Raw genomic sequence first — 19980 nt, 5'->3', positions numbered from 1 at the left:
CCTAACAGCAATCTTCCCCTACATTTTATGAGGAAAAATCCTTCTAACCTCCAGAAAATCTGTTTTATGCACTGCTGAGTACCATCTCCCTCTGCCATTCAAGCTAATTAAGATTCTGCAACTAGAATTTAAGTTTACAGTACTTTGATGAAACTTGACCCAGAAAATGAGGCAGCTCGCTATCAGCTCTATAGTATTAGCTTTTCAAAAAGATAGTGCACTCTATGCATGTAGTTAATTTTATTTTAAATAGGAAGATGATTACCCTTTCCCCATCACAGCTGTTTTCTCCAAAATCCCACATACAATAGCCTGTTAAATATTTTAAAAGATAGTGGATGACCAGAGGACTTCAAATGGTGCAATGGTATATAGGACCTGCTCAGTTTAAGTTCAGTCACACTGTGACCAAGAGCGAGCACAATATGACCCACTGCCTATATGCCTTAGGTGATATTTAATTTTTATCTTTTCTTCAAGTGGTTAAGGCAACTAACTAACAAAAATTGTGAAGATGTGTTTTTATAAAAAGCAGGAAATACCAGTACAAGGCACCATCATGTGACTGAGCAAATTCTGTGTTAAGAGTGGTAAGTAGGGAGAGACAAAGGAGAAAGGGAAAATTACATACCACTATTTGTGTTTGTTGTAGTCCTCCCTCTTCTTCCACCCTACAAAACAAGATCCCATACAGCAAGTGTTATCTACCTACTAGGAAGCAGGAGGTAAAAAGACTGTCAATCACAGGGGTATTACATACAGTGAACTTCCACCCTTTCTCCCCGTTATAGTAATTTAAAAAAAAATAGGAAAAAAATTGTAGAATTTGGAAATATAATATTGTGGAGAAAGTCAATATATGAGAAAGGGGGAAAGAGGGAGGAAGATAAGATGGCAGAAAACAAGACTATGACAAACACAATTACTAATGTGCATATATATGTGATTTTACAGTTTTGTATTTCCTGTCTCCTCCCATCCCTAAAAAGCAAGATTCCATACAACAAGCAGAAGTGTTATGAAATGAAATTGGAAGATAAGCTCCTCTTAACTGCTTGCATTAGGAACTCTTCAATCAAAATCATCCAGATTAAGTCTTGTTGATAACAATAGTGGCAAGAACTGCATCAAGGATCAAATCTCAACTTTGTATGTATCAGATGTTGCAGCCTCAGTCCCTTGGTCCAGAAGATTAAAATGTGTCCAATACACTGAACAGGGAGACATCTAAGGTTTTTCTGTGCCCGGTGGAGTATCTTCACAGCACTAAGCAACGCCTATTTCAAGTATTACTAAAATCTTCCTTTCTCACAGAATAAAACTGACCTCCTCTTCACGTGAGTGTGGTCTCAGTCAGGGAAGATGCAAGTACCTCTGATGTTTCTTAAGAAAACCAAGATGTATAGCAATTCATACATATTGCTGAAAACTGATGGAAAGAAACACAAACTACACAAAAAAACTTAATCTGGAAGCAGTTGGTTCAGAGAAACTACTGACTGCAACAGGTGCTTGTGTAGAAGCAAATGAGAGGGCTCAGAGACTCACTGAATTTTTAATATCCAGGTTTTGAAACACAGACTACCCTCTCTACTGTCTCGCAAATGTGTCTTGAACACATTAGGTACAAAAACTTCTGGGTCACTAAGAAGTGGTTTTTGATGACCTTACTGGAAAGGGAAATTAGCAGTCAATAGCTTCAGAGATCACTTGGTAACAAAAGGATTCTAAAATAAGAGAACTCAACAGGGGTAAAACCACTTCAATGCTTAAAAACGTAAAGAGAAATTGATGTAGTGATAAGACAACTGATGGAATTACTACTGAACAGTGAGGTAGATGGGTCAAAGCTGGATGTAGGTAAGTTCAAGAAAAAGAATATCTGCTGAAATGCATACCTTACTGCAGCAGGTTATGTCACTGTTTCTACACTTGTTTGAATCTCTAAGTGTAAGTAGGCAACTAGGCCAAAAGGGGATGAGAGGGGGAATTAGATACTCCTGCATCAACTGGTCAAATGTTACAACAAGACAAGCTTTAGAAATCCAGTTTCCTGACACCTTAAACATGGCTCTTGTAACTGCTAGTTCTGGATTATAAAAGACTATTAAAAAGCTGTTCTTGAGAAAAGATAAATCACTTCTCTACATCAGTTCTCACAAGAGCTGCAGTTCATTCACTAAACTATAGTAACTGGAATGTAATTAAGCTGTATGTTTTGAAATAATTATTACAGTATTGAGAAGCTTGCAAACTTTAGAGTTATTTAAAAAAAAAATCTTTAAAAAAAATTATTTACACCATACGCAAAGGTTTGAACATACGGCGGTTAAAATCTTTCAACTCCTTTTGAGCTCTCCTTTGGAACAATATAATTACATCACAGGGATTGGACAGAGCAAGAGCAAACAACAGTATGATAGATGAACCAAAATCCAAGACTGAAAATAAATATTCATTTTCTATAGGCCTTTTTTTCTTGTTTCCAAAGTAAAACCCAACAGAGTAAAATTTGAAGAAAGGTTGAAGATCAAATAGCCCAAAATAAACTTGGAGTAAGAAAAACCGTGGGAAAATAGAAATGTTCTGTCAGTCCCAGGGAACAGAGCAATTAAAATAGATTGAAAGCAAAATAAATTATGTTTGCCTTGCTGTAGCTACAAAATACTTTATAACCTTCTATTTTCAGGTAGCAGAGAGAAGACATATGCTGATGACAACCAAGAAAGCTGAAAAGCCACAGGACAAAGACAGCAGACTATCAGATGGCCCACTGGGTTAGGGAGTACAAGGCAAATGGGATCCCATAACTGCTGCACACAGGCAAGTGATACAGCTACTATGATACCCATGATACCCAGTAACCTCTGGCTTCCTAACTATGCCATTCATGGCTGGGTTATGTGAACCAGAGCTTTCAAGCGGGCTTTAAGTCAACATCTTGCTACAGATGCAGAGGATATACCACCTCTGCTGTTGTACCTACAGAAATGTATTCCAGAGGAAAAAGGATCACAGGTAGAAATTCTGACAAGGAGTATAACCAGGATCTTATGCACAGGGCCATGTTTCCAGCTTTTTGGATGTGGAGCCTGTTTTGACCCTACAGCACCCTTGATCTCCAGTCAAGTCTTGCTTACACGCATCAGCCACTGAAGATAGAGAACAGCGAAATCAGATTTCCCATACCAGTTCAAACTCCCTCCCTTCATCCACTTTTTATTCAGTGGGAATATCATAGTAGACCTAGCAGTCAGATTACATCATCGTTAAATGCAGTTTGCTGTCAGATGCATGGTGCCTGCCCAGATTAATTGGAGTAAATCCTGAACAGTGTTACATAGTCCAGAATGCCAAAGGAGGCCCAAATCTCACTGCACTGTGCTAATAACATGAGCATAATGCTCTTAAGACCATATACTCTGCACTCAGTCAACTTCAGTCCAAATAACATATATGATTTTCTCACCAAAAACACATTAATGGCTGTGAAACCCACAGAAAGCACATTAAGAGATGACATTCACTCATGGTGCCTGGAAGATCCCGTAGAATATAAATTTTGCCAAAAAATTATATTCATTCCTACAGTACAAAATTTATTCTTTGGCAAAAATCACCAAAGCACTGATTGCAGTTAAACATATTTTTACTGACATGAAATATTTTATCATTCTTCCTCCTACAGAAAAAATGTTTTATCCCAACAATCTCTACTGAAGCTGCAGAAGCTTTATGGGTAGTGGTGATTTACTCACACAAAAGATATAACATGTTGGAAATGCCTGTTGAAACACTGTACTCATTCAAAGTCTGAATTGGCCAGGTTTTCTTGGCGGTAAATGTCATATCCTGAAGGTTCTTGCAAATTAATCTCAAAATCACTAGAAAGATTTTTATTTTCTTTTTTCCCTCAGAAAAACAACCATCCTACTTGGGAGTCCTCCTGCTGATCTGCAAAGCAACTGTTTTCTGGTAAGTTTTGTATCCATATAAATGACATTAGCTTAACAACAGGTCCCAATGGTCTGAGTGGAAAACAGCCATAATGATGGATCAGAAGCAAGCAGTACAGGAACAAAAAGAAAATAAGCTATTTCTGCAAAAGGGACAGCCTATTCTAGCTTGGAAATGCTATGTTTAGCAAGTGGTGAATGTACACAGAATAAAGAGTGGATGACTATTTAAAAAGAGAATGACTAAATAGTAAGGACAGTTACAAAAGACCACCTATTGGGCAATAGAGATGAAGGGCAGCTTTACCTGCTGTAAAGAACACATCAGCTGCCACAGTTCTTGGGGTGGGGGGGAGGGAATAAAAAGGAAAATATCCAAGGAACATATAAGAGCTTAAAAAAAGGTTACTGAGGGATTTTTTAATGATTTAACAAGAAAAAAAGCAGAAATAGAAATATCTTCTAAAATGTTAAAAGGAAACTATACCCACCTATAGCTTCAGCCTGTATTTTAGCACGAATTCAGGTGGGAGACACCCACCTGAAAACAACATTCAAATGCTGGAACTCCTGGTTTCCTTAAAAGGAAGGGAAAAGATTAGGAAAAAAAAAAAGGAAGGGAAGAAAGAGAGAGAGAAAAAAAGGAGAAACAAATAAACAATAAACCTTGGGGCACTGAGAAGTAGACTGAGGAAATGAGCTACAACTAACAGACTCTGCTTCGCCAGGATGTCAGTGATTTTGGATATTTTTGTGACAACATGCAGTGCTCAGAGATAGTACAATGTAATTTTCCTACCTCTCCAAGAGGAGGGCAACCTGTGACGTGGGCCAAAACCAACAGAAGTTTGAATATGATCTTTTTCCTCCCTCATCTGTAAGGCATGTACAAAAAAGAGATATAGCTCATGCCTGAGCACACACCATCATCCTTTGGAAGCACAAAGCTTGGGCTCAGAAGGACAAGTAAGAGAGCCAGTGAAGTAAGGTAGCATGTGATTGGATTGTGTATACCTTCTACTATTACATTTTCTTTCTGTTTTTTCTTTTCAAGTTGATGGAGCTACATTGCTTGTTTTATGGAAAGCTATTTTGTGGGCTAAAGAGGAAAGGACATATGAGAATAAAATTAATATTAAATCTGAAAAATAAGACAGAAAACTTCTTTGGATGAGGTTCAGCTGTTTGAAAGATGAGCATAGAGAGCAATACTGCAATTACCACACAACAACAGCGTCTTAGATGTTGGAGGTAAAAGAAAGGAAGGAAGGAAAAAAGGAATAAACTACTAGATGAGACTATGGAGTTCAGTTTTCAGGCTTTTCTTCCTACACAGATACTTTTCAAAAAAGTGAAAAAGTACAAATCTGCAGTAATGGTAGCATTTATTAATTGAAGGAGACCATACATTTTTCATGCATGGGTATGCAAACAGCCTTCATGAGACAACACAATTTTGTTTCTCTAGAGTCTTTTTATTTTAAACTGTTGTCCTCATAGTGAAAAAAATGGTGAAAAGACTTTAGACTGGGGATTTACTGTCTCGGTGAGTTAGGCTTCTGTACTAGATAGCTTACTATAAATGCATATAATGGAGCACACAGTGCACTGTAGATATTTCATAATTGTCTAGAAAGGTAACTAACATCCTCTGGCCCAAAAGCCTTCATAGCATCACCAAAGTAATTAAATATGCACATAACAGCTCACAAATTACAATATAATTAATAATTATTCTCTAGTCACAACAGTTAATCACTCACTGTTCTGTAGACAGGCAATGTGTCAAGCAAATGCCAGCTGTAAAAATGCAGCCATATAATTAAATGAGTTTACTTTATTTATACCTCAACACCTTTTGCTATACCAAGTTTGCTTCATAAACAAATACAGTTTGACAATACCATGTTTATATTTTAAGCAAATTGCACATGAAGACAATTACATTCCACATACTTTGGGGAAGGAAAGAAGAAGCATGAATTCCCTAGGATATAAACACTGTAGTTAAGTGGAGGTCCGATGGGATATGATTGTAGGGACTGCAAGGAACACCAGAAACTCAGGGGAAAAAAAGGACTACATTACTCTAAAAGGCTTATTCAAGAAATACTAGACTAACCTCATATTTCAACTGACCTCTGTTACAACTGTTATAGCTGCTGCACATTTAAAAGAGATGCTTCCTCAAGGAAGGATGTCATTCCACAGTTGTGTGAAAGCTAGAGCATGTGAATCAACATTCCTCTCAGTTCTTACAGCACATGGTGGGTTTCTGGACTATATCTGGGGCTCTGTAGTACTACTACTACTGCAATATAAGTAACAGGTCTGTCTACACAGTCCTAGGCGGCCTCAAAAGAAGCATGGTCAGTAGGTCAAGGGAGGTGATTCTCTCCCTCTACTCTGCTTCTGTGACCTGCAGTACTGTGTTCCATGCAAGAGGGACATGGACATGTTGGAGCAAGTCCAGAGGAGGCCACAAAAATGGTCAGAAGGCTGGAGCACCTCTCCTGTGAAGACAGTCTGAGAGAATTGGGCTTTCTCAGCATGGAGAAGAGAAGGCTCCAGGGAGACCGTAGAGCAGTTTCCAGTACCTAAAGGGGCCCTACAGGAAATCTGAGAGAGACTTTTTACAAGAACATGTAGTGATCAGACAAGGGGGAATGGCTTTAAACTGAAAAAGGTAGATTAAGGTTAGAGATTAGGAAGAAATTCTTTACTGTGAAGATGGTGAGACACTGGAACAAGATGCCCAGAGAAACTGTGACTGCCCCATCTATGGAAGTGTTCAAGGACAGGCTGGATAGGAGGGCTTTGAGGAACCTGGTGTAGAGGAAAGTGTCCCTGCCTGTGGCAGGTGGGTTGGAACTAGATCATCTGATACAATAGTTCTAAAGAACCCCAAACTTCAGTGAATAGCACACAATGACCATCATGAAAGACAGAAGAGAAAATCTTCTAGAAGACAGATACAAAAGCTTTTATAAAAAAAAAGAGCAGGAACATGTAATGAGAAGATAAAGTGCTTCATGTAGGTTTTACATGAAAGGCAAGAGGGGATGATGACTAGATATCTAACCTGGAGGAGAATTAGGAAGCACACTTGGAGAAGAGAATAAGAACTTTATGGAGAGATGGGAATGTGAAACAAGAGGATAAGCGAATGCGTGTGTGTTTGGGGGGCTGGGGGTGGGGGAGATTAACATAAAAAGAAGCAAAAGTAGAAGATAATTCACAGAGGAGGGAAGCAAACATTTAAAAGAGCCAAAAATAGATTTTTAGAGTCTTGAATACATGAAAGAAACATGCACACAGTAAGTAACGTGCAGGCAAATAAATATCTAGAAATCTCAGTATTTCTGTAGGTCCCAGCAGCACATTATTCTGACTGCCTAAAATACTTTTTTGAACCTATCAAAAATACAGAATCCATCTATATGTTTAGGCACAGCATTTAAATGCTTAAGGTCGTAGAACTGCATTTGAATACTGAGGTATTTTTGTATGCTGCGATAACTCACTCTAACACGGAACAACTGGGTTGATTTCAAAAATTTTACTCCTCCCCACCTGGTGTTAGAATAGGAGCTAAGTTGACTAACAACAGTTGTAGACATGTTGATTATCCCCTCAGTGCACTGCTTATTTTTTCTGTAAAGAATATAATGTACTAAAGCAATGAGAACACATTATGCTGGGCTGTAACAGCTTGAATCCAGGGCTGGAATTCTGTCCAGTCAGCATATTGGACAGCTGTTGAGTGGTACCTAACTTATATCAGTAATTATGGGCCCTGCACTTTGTACAGAATGAAAAATGTCTTATTTCCTAATCTTTTTTTTTTTTTTTTTTAAAGCCTTGGTTCCTCTACTGAAAAATCTCAAGAATGGGCTCCAAAGGAAAGAAAAATAACTACACACTCCATGGAAAATGAAGTACCTAACTGTCTCCTGTACCTTTTAAAGCCCCTACTTTTTACAGTGAGTGTGACTCACCCTTTGTAAGTTATTGTAACTTGCCACATAAGACTAATGATTACAGACTAGATTTGCACGCATTCACCTGACCCTTCTGTAGCTCTCCAGTGAATAAATGAATACAGACCTCTCTCCCCTACATGCTATGCTCAGAAAGAGCCACTAAGAAATGCTTTGTACATGATTTTTCTAATTGCCCAGCTTCCACTCAGGTACCTAAAAAAGATTTTCCAAAATGCTTAGCAACTGACATATTTAGCATCTTCAAAAAAGCTGATATCTTATTTTGATAGATAGATAAGATTGGAATATCTTGCTGGTGTTTTAGAAAAAGGAAAATCTACTTTAGAAAACCCAGTCTGCTTCCACAGACACCAAATGAAAAATGTCTTCATGGTGGTGGAGATAATTTGGACTTTAAATACACATTCCAACATGATTTCCAGCTCTGCAAACAACTTAAGAAGTGGAAAAATATACATCTTGCTACACACCCTCTTAAATTTTGTGAAATAATAAAGAAGGGCAGTATAAGACACAATCAAATTAAGGAACAAGGCAAGAACCTACTCACTTAAATGTACTCAGAGCTACTAAGAAAGAAAGTATATTTACCTAGTGAATAAAACATGATAGTTCCTAACAAGTACAACAAAAGACTCATCTGGGTTAAATACTTTATTACCTTAGACTGATTGAAGATTTTAATTTCCTAACCAGCTGTCCTTCAAAACAGTATGATTTAATCTGTCTTCACATCACACCATTAAATATTTCATAGAAAAAAATTGAATAGATTTCCACATCGAGGAGTCTCAAAATTTCTTGACAAGTAAGGCAGGCACAACAAAATTTGTTTTCATATCAGTCAACACAGTAATTGTACACACGATAAACTTGCTGCAGCAGAGCTGCCTAAAGGCAGTCTACCCATATTACCACAAATGGATCCCAAGATATACAGGATCTTCCCTGCCCTGCTGCTTCCACTAAACCTGCCCATCATTAGGCAATGGATGGCATCTGTAAACACCTGTCAATGGCAGAGTCCAGCATGGCCAAACGTGTGCTGTGTACTTTCTCACTTCTCACGTATGAACATTGTTTATATACCAGGTAGCAGACAGCCAAATGTAGCAGTATAGGAAATGTGACCTGTCACTGCATATCATGAGTTTATGAAGCCAGCAGCGTCTCCTCCCAATCTCTTTGTGGAGTTTCCTCAGAGGAGAAGAGAACAGGCAGTTTTTATGGATGACAGTAATCTCCATTTCTGACCTCTCTCTAACAGCCAACAAACAGAAATCCCAGGCCACACAATCCACAGTCCCCTTCAAACTTCTGCAGGTAACCGACACACAATCAGACAGTGGAAAAATCCACTACTCAGCTCAAATATTCAGATTTCTGACGTTATCCCAAGAACATTTTGGAATATTCTGACCATGGCAAGGACACAAAAATGGATTTAATCCAGCATTATGCAATCACCAGTAAAGAAAATAAATCCCTGAACAAAGACACTGCCACGCAGTTCAAGGGAAGCAGCCCTGGGCACTGCCTGGAAGATGATAAGCATTTCTCAGCTCTGGAGTCAGGTGTTGCAAACTGAAGAGCTCCCGGCAGTATGAAGGCCTCTTAGCACTTCTCAAGATAACATGAGTTCTCTGAGTTCAATTTAAAGAAACCTCTGAGAGTCTTAGCTGGTTTAGAAAATAACACCACTTGTTCTGTTTCACCATTTGCATCTCAAAATATGTAAAGTAACCTGGAAAAAAAATTATATCTCCCAAAAAGGAAAATGCCTAATTTAATAACATTGACATCTCAGTCACATAAGCTGGAATATTTTAACTACAAAATCAGAAGTCAAATGTCTTTTTTAATTTGAGTGATCTGATTGGAGTCAACCAATTACATACACGTCCATAGGAACCAGGAACTTATTTTTGTAACATGAAGACATACCACATCCAACACTTAAGCTAAGGAGAAGAGTAATATCATCACTGAAGAACAGCTGAGAATTTTAGATAACATCTTACATGATAAATGTCACCACCACCCCTGCTGATTCAAAGGAACTTCTGTACTTAACACATATGCAAGGAGTTATACTAGGATATAGGTTGCTGGAGGTTCATTTTAAAAATCATCACAAGGATGGATATTTAGTATGTATCATCGAGGTTACCAGATAATTATTATGAAAATCAAAAGGCAACAGACCACACAGTTATGAAAAATAATGTATCCAGATTTTAGGGTTTTTATTATACTCAACTGCAAATTTAAGACGATAAATGAACTAGGTCTTTTTGCAACCAGTATTTCAGCTTAATCAATAGCTTACACAGCAGGTCACAGCTTCAGCACATTCTCTTGATTTAAGCACTTTTAATAATGCAGGGCAAAATATAGTTAAATTATTCTGTTATAAACTACTGTCTTTGGCTCTGGAAAACAGAAATCTTCCAAATTCCACCCAGTTAGTACTTTTTCACTGAGGTCTATAGAAAATTAAGATTTTCAAATGTTATTGACACTTTCTCATACTGCTAGGAAAATCAGTAGCAGCTATTAAAGACAAAGGGGCTCACGTAAAAAAAAATTTAAAAAAAATAATAGGAAAAAGAAATCTTCCTTTTCACAGAGAAAATGTCTCTTTTCTCTGGCAGCAGGAAAAGTGACAAATGAGCTGTTCCTGAATAGAGACAAGAGGAAATCAGCTGTTATTTACATAGAGGATGATGCTGCCACACTCGAAGGAGACTGTGTGTGCAAGATCACTAAATCTTCTGGACATGTCGTCCCCACATGGGACTAACTCAGCCTGCTGTGAAACTACTACATGTTAAGTCATTTGAAGTACACAACCTCTTCAGCCTTATAAAGCTTCCTCTATGGGATTTCTGAATTCAGTAGGATTTCAGCAGCTTAATATATAATAATAATATAGTAAAAAATAAAAATGAAGTAAAAATTAATATATTTTTCTTTTTGCTAACATCAGGCGTACTTGCTGTATTTGAAGAATTTGACTATTGGCCATGTTTCTCACTGTGCTGAGCATGGTTTTCAGAGCAACGCCAAAAAGTATTCACAAAATGTTTTCTTCTGTACATAGAACTTCAGCTTTCATAACTGCTCTCTCCCTCACTTGCTGTGCTTTAACTCATCCTAGCGAGATATTCAGTTTAAGAAAATCTACCAAAATGAAGACTGGAAGAGATATCTGCTTATATTTTCATTTAAAGCGTCTCTCAACCCAAACCCCCCAAAATCCTAAATAAACTAAACCTAAGAGTGTGTATTACTTTATTATCTGTAAAATTCTTCCTGTTGATTGAGGCTTAAAGAGTACTTCTTGGTTTGTTACTATAAAAAGCAGAAATATAAGGTCTTCGATGAAGCTTCAAAAACATCTTTTATTACAGAGTGAATCAACTTGCTATGGAGTGAAAATTACCCAAATGATAAAAATTTACCTTCAATAAAGGGAACACAAATATTTAGTTATTGATTCTAGTCAGAACATATGATACAAACAAGGTGTCTACAATTACACAATCCCCACTCACACAAAAAATAGTAATCAGAAGAAAACAGTAGAAATTGATTTTTTTTTTCTTATAAGAACATTGATGTTGCATACTATAAAGAAATCCTACTAGTCAAATTCCAAAATACGTATCAAGTGTCCACCATCCAAAGTAATTTGAGGGGAAAAAAACCAGAAACTAAGAGGTTACAAGGAGGTTACAGGGAGGTATGAGTCCAAGGGGTACAACAGGTCAGACACATTTCAGCTCAGCAGCCACTCAATCTGCCACTCCTGAGCATCCTCCAGAGCACAAAATGATTAAACAATATCAATCAGGGTGTATTTTACATCTCTGTAAAGTCCTTAAAAGTCTTGCCTCCAAAACCTGGTATGAACCAGCTGCTTTGCCTCTGGGAGTCCACAGTCTAGAACAACCTTCAGAGCAAAAAGCATGAGTGCCGTTCAGAGCTTCAGTGCTTCTTTGCCCACAGTTCTCCTTCACTGTCCTTATAGACCTGCAGTTATCAGAGGGTTTAGCCCACCCTGCACTTTGCCCTGATACCGCTTAATGGTAAAGCAACAAACCAACAAGTGGCACTAGGATGCCAAAAGTCAGATCCACCAGTGTCAGCCAAATATGGGGGTCCCAGCCACAGCTATCGTACTCATCACTATCAGTCATACTCATCACTTCACAGTGGTGAAGAGTTACCAGAGATGCAGGAATCATATATTTGTTAACAACTACTTGTTGATTGTTAACAGATGCTACAAGAAAAATGACATATTAAAGTTCTTTATTCAGTTTTTGCTGGATTTTCTTGTGATAAGGAGTATGTCTTTTTCTCTGTCTTTATAGCCCCTTGCCTTTCATCCTTCCATCCTGTCACAGCTCTTTCATCTTCTTTTTTAAGCTCTACAACCAATTTCTTATTCCCTTTTCCCTTCCCACAGATGTGTTTTTTTCAGTCTCTAAATCTCTCCTAGAAACCAGAGCTGGGAAGGGAAATCTGAAGATGTGCCGCAATCTCAGTCAAAATAGCAGCAGTAAATTGCCACCTTCACCCCACAAAAAGACTTTGCAGACGACATTCATGTTCAAGAAAAATATTTAAGAAAGATATTGTTGCAGAGACAGCACACAGGCTCTCAGTTTTAGGCTGTAACTGTGTGTTGCAGGAGGAATTTTACCCTGTGATGAATGGTGGGAAGCCTGAAGACTTGTATTAAAAACAAAATAGAAAATAATTTGAGGCGTTTTTTTTTTTAATGAAAATCAACAAAGAATTTAGTTATTCTTCCAGAAAACAAGAATTTGATGTAGTGAAAAAATTGATATTTCAAAAGCATGTGATCTTTTAAACTTTCTTTCAGTATAAAATTAAACCAGAATTGGCAAAAGAAAATCTGAATGAAAATTATGGAGGAGAAAATGAATTGTGGAAGAAAAAAACCTGACTTTCAAATGTCAGGCTACTGATATTGTAAAACATCTTACTCAGGAGAGTAGTGGTGAAGAAGAAGAAAAAAATATCAGTTTCTGACATGGAACCATTTGAAAAATGGATAACTCTGCTGCCTGTAATAATAAGAGGGTAAATCTCTACATAAGTAACTAACTCAGTCATCGTGTTCTCAGATTCCTGACAGCTATGTTCAAACAAAGTGATTCTGCATGATTCTACATGACTTTGGTAATGTCAACATAAATTAAAATCTTGCAAATAATATAGGAGAAACATAGAAAACTGAAAGTCGTGCTAATTTTTTTAAGATGAATGAGAGGGAAGAAAGTGCAGGAAGATAATTATAACAGAGCCATTTGTTCCAGTTAGTCGTAAGCAGCAGGAACATGAAAAGGCAGGAGGTTAATTATACTCTTTAAAGAATGTTTTCAAGAGAACAGCTTTGGTAAGTGTAATAGGTTCTCTGGAATTACAACCGTTAGTTATTACAACTACCTGCCCAGAAATACATATTAGTTGCAATATCTATGGAGGAAGTGGTACACACCACATTTCAAACAGAAGTCTCAATTCCTAGATAATATCAACAATTCACATGTGCAATTTTTTTCTGTATTTCTATGTTTCTTCACCTTCAGTTTTGTGACTTGGTGTTATTATTCTTCTTAGCATTACAGTCTGAAACATTTCAAAGGCATTACAACATTTCAGAAAACCACCACAGCACCCAGCTACTTCCCACAATGAGTGAAAGCACCATCACACACAGCAGTCAATCACTGTTTGTCTTCCACAGTAGCCATGTCATTTATATGCCATTTATGTGGGAGTTTGTAATACCATTCAGAAGAGCACTATAAGCAATATTGTAACTTCAGCACTACCAATGTGACGGATTTTCATGTTAAGTGATGGTTTTGCCTTCAAGAAGTAGAGATATGGTTACTGATATCAGATAAACTTGGAAACACTAAAATAAAAGTGCTGTTGATAACACAGTTTGGAATAAATTACTCCTATCTGGACAGGGAAGTGTCGATGATAAATTCAAGAGAACAGAAATGATGACAGGCTGCGCAAGTGAGTGGTTGTTCTGTGCACTCTCCAGCCTCTTCTTTGGCTGCAGTTACCCAACTCCATACACCTCCTCATTCGGTGTCTTTGCTCCGGAAGACATATCACAAGTCAAATTTACATATGTAAAAATAAAGACTTTTTTATACAATAATCTGTGGAATTTAGCACCTCAGACTTTTGCCTTGCTCCATATACAGTACAAGATTACACAGAATAGTCTCAATTCATCTACTTTAAAACTGGATCAAAAATTGAGAGGTGATGCTTTGTATATTTAAGAGGATTAATTTCTGTTAATAAAACTTTGGAACAACTTCAGAGCAAGTTATTAAATTGAAAGTATTGAACATTTTTAGAAAAACTATAAAAAGCTTGTTAAAAATGCATGTGATCCTGTTTTCTTTCATGTCATTGAAGTATGATACAGTTAAACAGCTCATTTCAATGTATATAGTGCTGAATGGAGAAAACTTACAGTAATTAAATCTCGTGGTTACTCATCTATGTACAATAATATGTGAAATAAGCAGATGAGAAAAATCAGAAAGGCCTACCTGCTATAGGTCCTGCAATCATGCGGCTGCTATAAGAAGCCACAGAATGCACTTTTTCCATTAATATATGCAATAAAGCCATATTACTTTCATGAAAATGAAACACTGAATATTTAAAAAATCCTGTGCAGTTCTATTTGAAAACAAAATCTTTTTAAATACAATTAAAACAGACAAAAAGAATGGATGAAATGCTAGAAAGAATGGTTATAAACATGGATAAGGCCAAAAATCCCAGAAAACACCTAATCAACAAAACAACAAAAGCCCATTTTTCTTTAGATTTCAGCGGGGGGGGGGGGGGCATTTTTTGTTTATTTTTAAAAAATAAGGGTAAATTTGTATTATTTGTATATGTTCTATAAGTATTTATAAATATTTTTATATGTTCCATAAATTATAAATACCATCATGTGACCAGTCCTCCAAACCAGGCTGTTCCTGGTGTTCAGAAGTTCTCAGAAGTTTCACTGTTTTTTTTCTTCAAATATAGCCTTATAGTTAATACTCAGAAATAAGAATTTTGCAATTTAAAAATGTATTTTACCAGTCTGGGTGTGCATTTAAGGGAAAGCACATTGAACTTTACCTACTTAGGCATATCGAGTATAATGCTCTCTTTACTGCTGAAAACCTCATGCTGTTCTGGAGCCCAATGCCTTTGACAGTGTATATGGCTACTTGCATGAAAAATGCCTTTAAATTCAAACTTTTATTTTATTGTGCACCAACTGCTTTTTGGCAAACCGGGAGGAAAAAGCACAAGAAGTAAAAATTGTTTTTATCCATAATTTGCTTCATACCTCTAAAATCTTTTCAAAACTTAAACACACAATTGGCAGCCTTAATAAGAAAACTTGTTTTTTTTTTAATTGATATACATGAACACACAAATTTTCACCAATACAAGAATCAGATTTCTGAAAAAAAAATTTGTTTTCATCCTCTGAAATGTTATGGATAAAACAAAGAACTCTACCTACTGAAGACAAGCATTTTCTCAAAGAAAAAAACCATACAACTTTCAAATACCCTGTTGGAGCAAAAGCACGCAGACTTGTAATCCGGACCTATATCTTTTCTTCACTTGTCAAATGGCATCTACATAACATAGAAGCATTCAGAAGTTAAACTGAATAAAAAAAAAAATCCAACTACTTTTTGGATGAACCTTTGGAAATGCAAACTTTATTCTTTTGGCTCATAAGAACAATTATTTGCAATATCAGATGGTTCAGCAATTTTTCCCATAAAGAATTCCTGAAATAACATGAATGATAAAATTAAGATCATATTCCACTGAACAGGCGTACAGCTTTCTTCAAAGCATTATCTCCACTAAACCACTATGATTCATGTGAGGTATGTTTTGGGGGAAGCCACCCAACAAAACAATGAAAAAAGCACCCACACTCCGCCTCCTCCATGTTGCTTCACCATCTTTTTGTTATTTTCCACACATTGTCCCACTCATATGAATTTGTTCCCACAGCGATACTTGGTTTTATCACTATAAACAAAACCTGAAATTCTTCTAGATAATGTTGAATAAAAAGCATAAATAAAATCAAAGGAGTTGCTCAACCAGCTCTTCATGTGTTGGTTGCTTTTTCGTTTGGTTTTTTTTTTAATACACTTGTGGAATATCAAAACCAAAATACCCTAAGGCAGGGAGTGGTTGCACCTTTTAAATTACATTTACAAAATGTTATGATACACAATACAGCTCTGAGAAAGATTTAATAACCTGGAACACAACAAATATTACTGATATCTCTATAAAGCTGAAACAATCCTGATCAATACACATCAGGGCTGTTAAAAAAGAAATAAAATTCACCCGCTTTCCTTTTTATTTACTTACAATTGAAGAAATTTAATTTGGAGATAAAAAACAAGGACCTCACCATATGCTCATAAAAATCAGTAAATTGTAAGATCAGCTATTTTCAGGCTATTAAGTAATACATACGTTACTGTTCAATCATTTAGAAATAGAAAACAAAACTGTTAGCTAGGTAGACCACATAAAAAATGGCCTTTAAAAATACGTCAGAAAACAGAGAGATCTCGATCATACAAAGGAAAAATGGAATTTTCTTCCAATAAACAGATAGATTAATACAAGCTTTGTTAGTCTGGCACCAGTGGATTAACTTGGACGCAAGTAATTGTATCTGCTTAACTTCAGAAGTTTTCAAGGTATATTCGGTGCATCACAGTTACATATTTCTATAATGCTTCATTCTTTCAATTTTATTTACTTACTTCTACTTCAGCTTCTGCTGCAACAACTAATTAGAATATAATGAAAAATACTAATGCAAGAAATCCAGGTGCTATTAGACCACTGCAATGTACAATATCTGAAGACTTAATAATTATCACAAAATTATTTCTTCCTGCTAACAAAGGAAAAATATATCAGATACGGGAGAGCTATCTGAACAAGAGTAACATGAAGAACAGTATGAAGGACAGAAAATTGGAAGATACAAGGCTCAGAGTTCCAGTCTTTGCTTATTTGCAATTCTCTATACATTTTTTGTCATTTTTAGGACTCACAAATAAAAAGCTTGGTAGGTTGGCAGGGATAAGTATCAGGAAGCCTGCAGATTTATATAGACAACTCAGGTGAAGACAAGTATGTTCAGATCCCAAAGACAGGTGGTAAATAACGGAGGCAACATTTTCTTTGTTGTTATCTCTTTGTTTCATCTGATTAAAAATTGGAACAGGACACTGAAGATAATATAAAGAGACTAGAATGTGAAGAGAAAACAAAATTAAAATGAAAACTAATATGACCTCTTCTTTTGTTTTTTTTTTCTGGTGATTAAGAACAGTTATTACCAAAAGTGAGGGGTAAGACAAAGACTAACATAGACTAACATCTGTCTTGGCTTTAGTTTATCGTCTATATGCAAGTAAGTCACAGGCTTTCTGCAGTTCAGATGCTGAATCACATCTAATACTGCCAGGGATTTGTTGTTTTATTCACGTGCATGTTCATTTTTCATTACCCAAGCTTCTCTGACAAAAGTGTTAGGACAACTTGAATTCTCTACTTGGATAACCACCAGTTAGTTCTCACTGAATTTATTATGTCATACATAGATTAAAAAGAATTAACAGGCCAAAGTTAATATGAGGTTCTTTGAACAGCTCTCATCTCTTTTTCCAACTACAAATTTCAAGATTTTCAGGAAACAATTTTCATAAAGAAAAGATATATATACGAGAAGGAATAGGTGTGAAAATCGCTATTTCAGATTCTAGGTTTGTTGTGTCCTTTTTATAAAGCTTACATAAAACATATTTGATGTTAAGATCATCAAAGGGAGTTGATGGAGAAATACAAAAAAAAAAAATTGATGAAGCCTTAAATGTTTATTTGCCGTAAACTGCCTTGCAAAATACTGCTATGACAACTTTCCATCCTTCACCATTATTTTTACTTAAACTACTTTGGCTCTTGCTCTGAAATGTTAATTGAAATTAGGGGGTTTCTCCCACTTCCTATGTATTTCACTTCATGATCTAAAAGTGGGACATCAGCAATTCTTCCATGCAGTGCAGAGTGATAGTCTTCTTAAAAAAAAAAAAAAAAAATAGAGAGAGAAGAAAAAGAGAGGGAACAGATGTGGAAAGACGTCAAAATAATAATTTGCCAAATGCAAACATTTGGCTGGAAAACATTTGTCAGTTTTCACAAGAATGGATGAGTTTTTTGAGCTGGGAAGAGGAAAGAAAAAAGGAGGATAAAGAAATCCTAGAGAAGTAATATTTAAGTAATATACACAGCAAGGTCAACACTTTGAACATGGACTTAGAACATTTAAGATCCACTTGCTGCAAAACTTAACAGGAGGTAGCTTTAACCTTGTTGTCCATACCCCAGTGAATGTTGATTGTCATGCTCTTTTTGGTCTAATGACTAAATACAGTAAAATGGCAAAAAAAAAAAAATAATTAAAATGCAGTTATGTCTTAACTAACTGGATGATTAGCTATTCTGTGGTGGATGCATGTACCCTTCAGCTCATCCCCAAATATTTAGTCCTGCTGCAGAACAGAATGCATTCAGATATGTCCTATGGACAGGGAAACTACCCCTTCCAGCTCTTTCACTTTTAGGACAGAGAATTTTTAACAAAGATGATCAAAGGACTGGGAATATAAGGAAAGTCTGAGAGAACTGGGTTTGTTCAGCCTTGAGAAAAGAAGGCTCAAGGGAGACCTTGTCACCATGTTCCAGTACTTAAAGGGTGGCTACAAAGATGGAGATTCCCTCTTTACAAGGAGGCATATGGAAAAGACATGGGGTAACGGGTACGAGTTACTCCTGAGGAGTTTTGAACTAGACACAAGAAGAAAATTTTTCAAATTAGAACAATCAGCCATTGGAATAGCTTCCACGGGGAAGTGGTGGATTCCCCAATGATGGACACTTGTAAGATTCGGCTGGACAAGGTGCTGGGACATCTAGCCTAGGTCATGCTTTGCCTAGAATGACAGGACCATATGATCCTTGAGGTCCCTTCCAACCTGGTATTCTGTGCTTTTGTGATTTTATGATATCTTTTATTTTATAGAGTGGCATTAATAATGCTGCACATCATACAGTAAGCTACAAAGAAGCATCACCTTTAAAGTGTATTCAGCATACATTCCACTTGTTAACATTTTAATTTTCAAGAAATATTTGTAATTAAAATGATTGTAAAATAAGCAGAATGACACTTTTCAACAAAAGTCAAAGCATGATTCACCACACAATACTGTTTTCCATAGCAACTGCTGAAAAAAAATATTATTACACATGCACATACATACATGTACACTCATGAAAGGAAAGCTAATATGTTTCCTAATGATGCAGCCAAAAATCTAGGTCGTATGCAGGGAAAATGAAATTTAAGAAGATCTGCTTAGATTGGATAGCTATTTTTCCTTTTGCATGTGTGTGTGGTGGAGTGTTTGTACTTTTTTCTTCTGAAGGAAACGAAGAAATGCATTATTCAGATCCAGAAAATGGTTGATACAGGAAAGTAACAAAAAAATCCCCAAATGCAGACACTGATTGCTTCCATTCCCATAACTAATTTTTTTATTTTAGGCAAAAGTTCAGATTAGATTCTGTTGAAGAATATTGGAAAATGCTCTGAAGTATTTCAGCATATTAATTAAGTTTTACTTTGAAGTGTTACATAAACGAGGATTCTTCAGCTTGACAGCAATATTACTGCGGATGGGAAGTGTGAGAGTTTTCTATAAACTGAGAATTGCCATGAAGGTAAAGAGAGAACAAGCATACAACAGTAATGACACCAAATAAAGCTGGGAGAGGGCAGATGTGAAAGAATCAGGATTCAGGGGTCAAGCTCTTTGCAACTGGACACT

At 36.4% G+C, this 19980-nt stretch overlaps 1 protein-coding gene across 6 annotated transcripts in view; it reads right to left on the bottom strand.

The window, feature by feature from the left end:
- Positions 1-19980, bottom strand: part of FGF14 (fibroblast growth factor 14) — a 401018-nt gene that overhangs the window by 179213 nt on the left and 201825 nt on the right. For 2 of the 6 annotated variants that reach the window (XM_061472825.1, XM_061472823.1), the window contains exon 2: positions 632-671. The exons of the other annotated variants lie outside the window; for them this stretch is intronic. Coding sequence is in view for 1 of the 2 variants with exons in the window: in XM_061472823.1 (XP_061328807.1) it covers positions 632-671 (40 nt within the window). In the remaining variant the exon portion in view is untranslated. The remainder of the gene's footprint in view (positions 1-631; positions 672-19980) is intronic. 6 annotated transcript variants of the gene reach the window in all.

The sequence above is a fragment of the Pezoporus flaviventris genome, unplaced genomic scaffold (genome assembly GCF_033815535.1).
Source record: "Pezoporus flaviventris isolate CSIRO_AGI_PZ_B2104156 unplaced genomic scaffold, CSIRO_AGI_Pfla_v1 ptg000072l, whole genome shotgun sequence".
Classification (NCBI taxonomy): domain Eukaryota; kingdom Metazoa; phylum Chordata; class Aves; order Psittaciformes; family Psittacidae; genus Pezoporus; species Pezoporus flaviventris.
The sequence above is the reverse complement of the archived record's forward strand: the minus strand, read 5'-3'. Positions and strand labels throughout refer to the sequence as shown.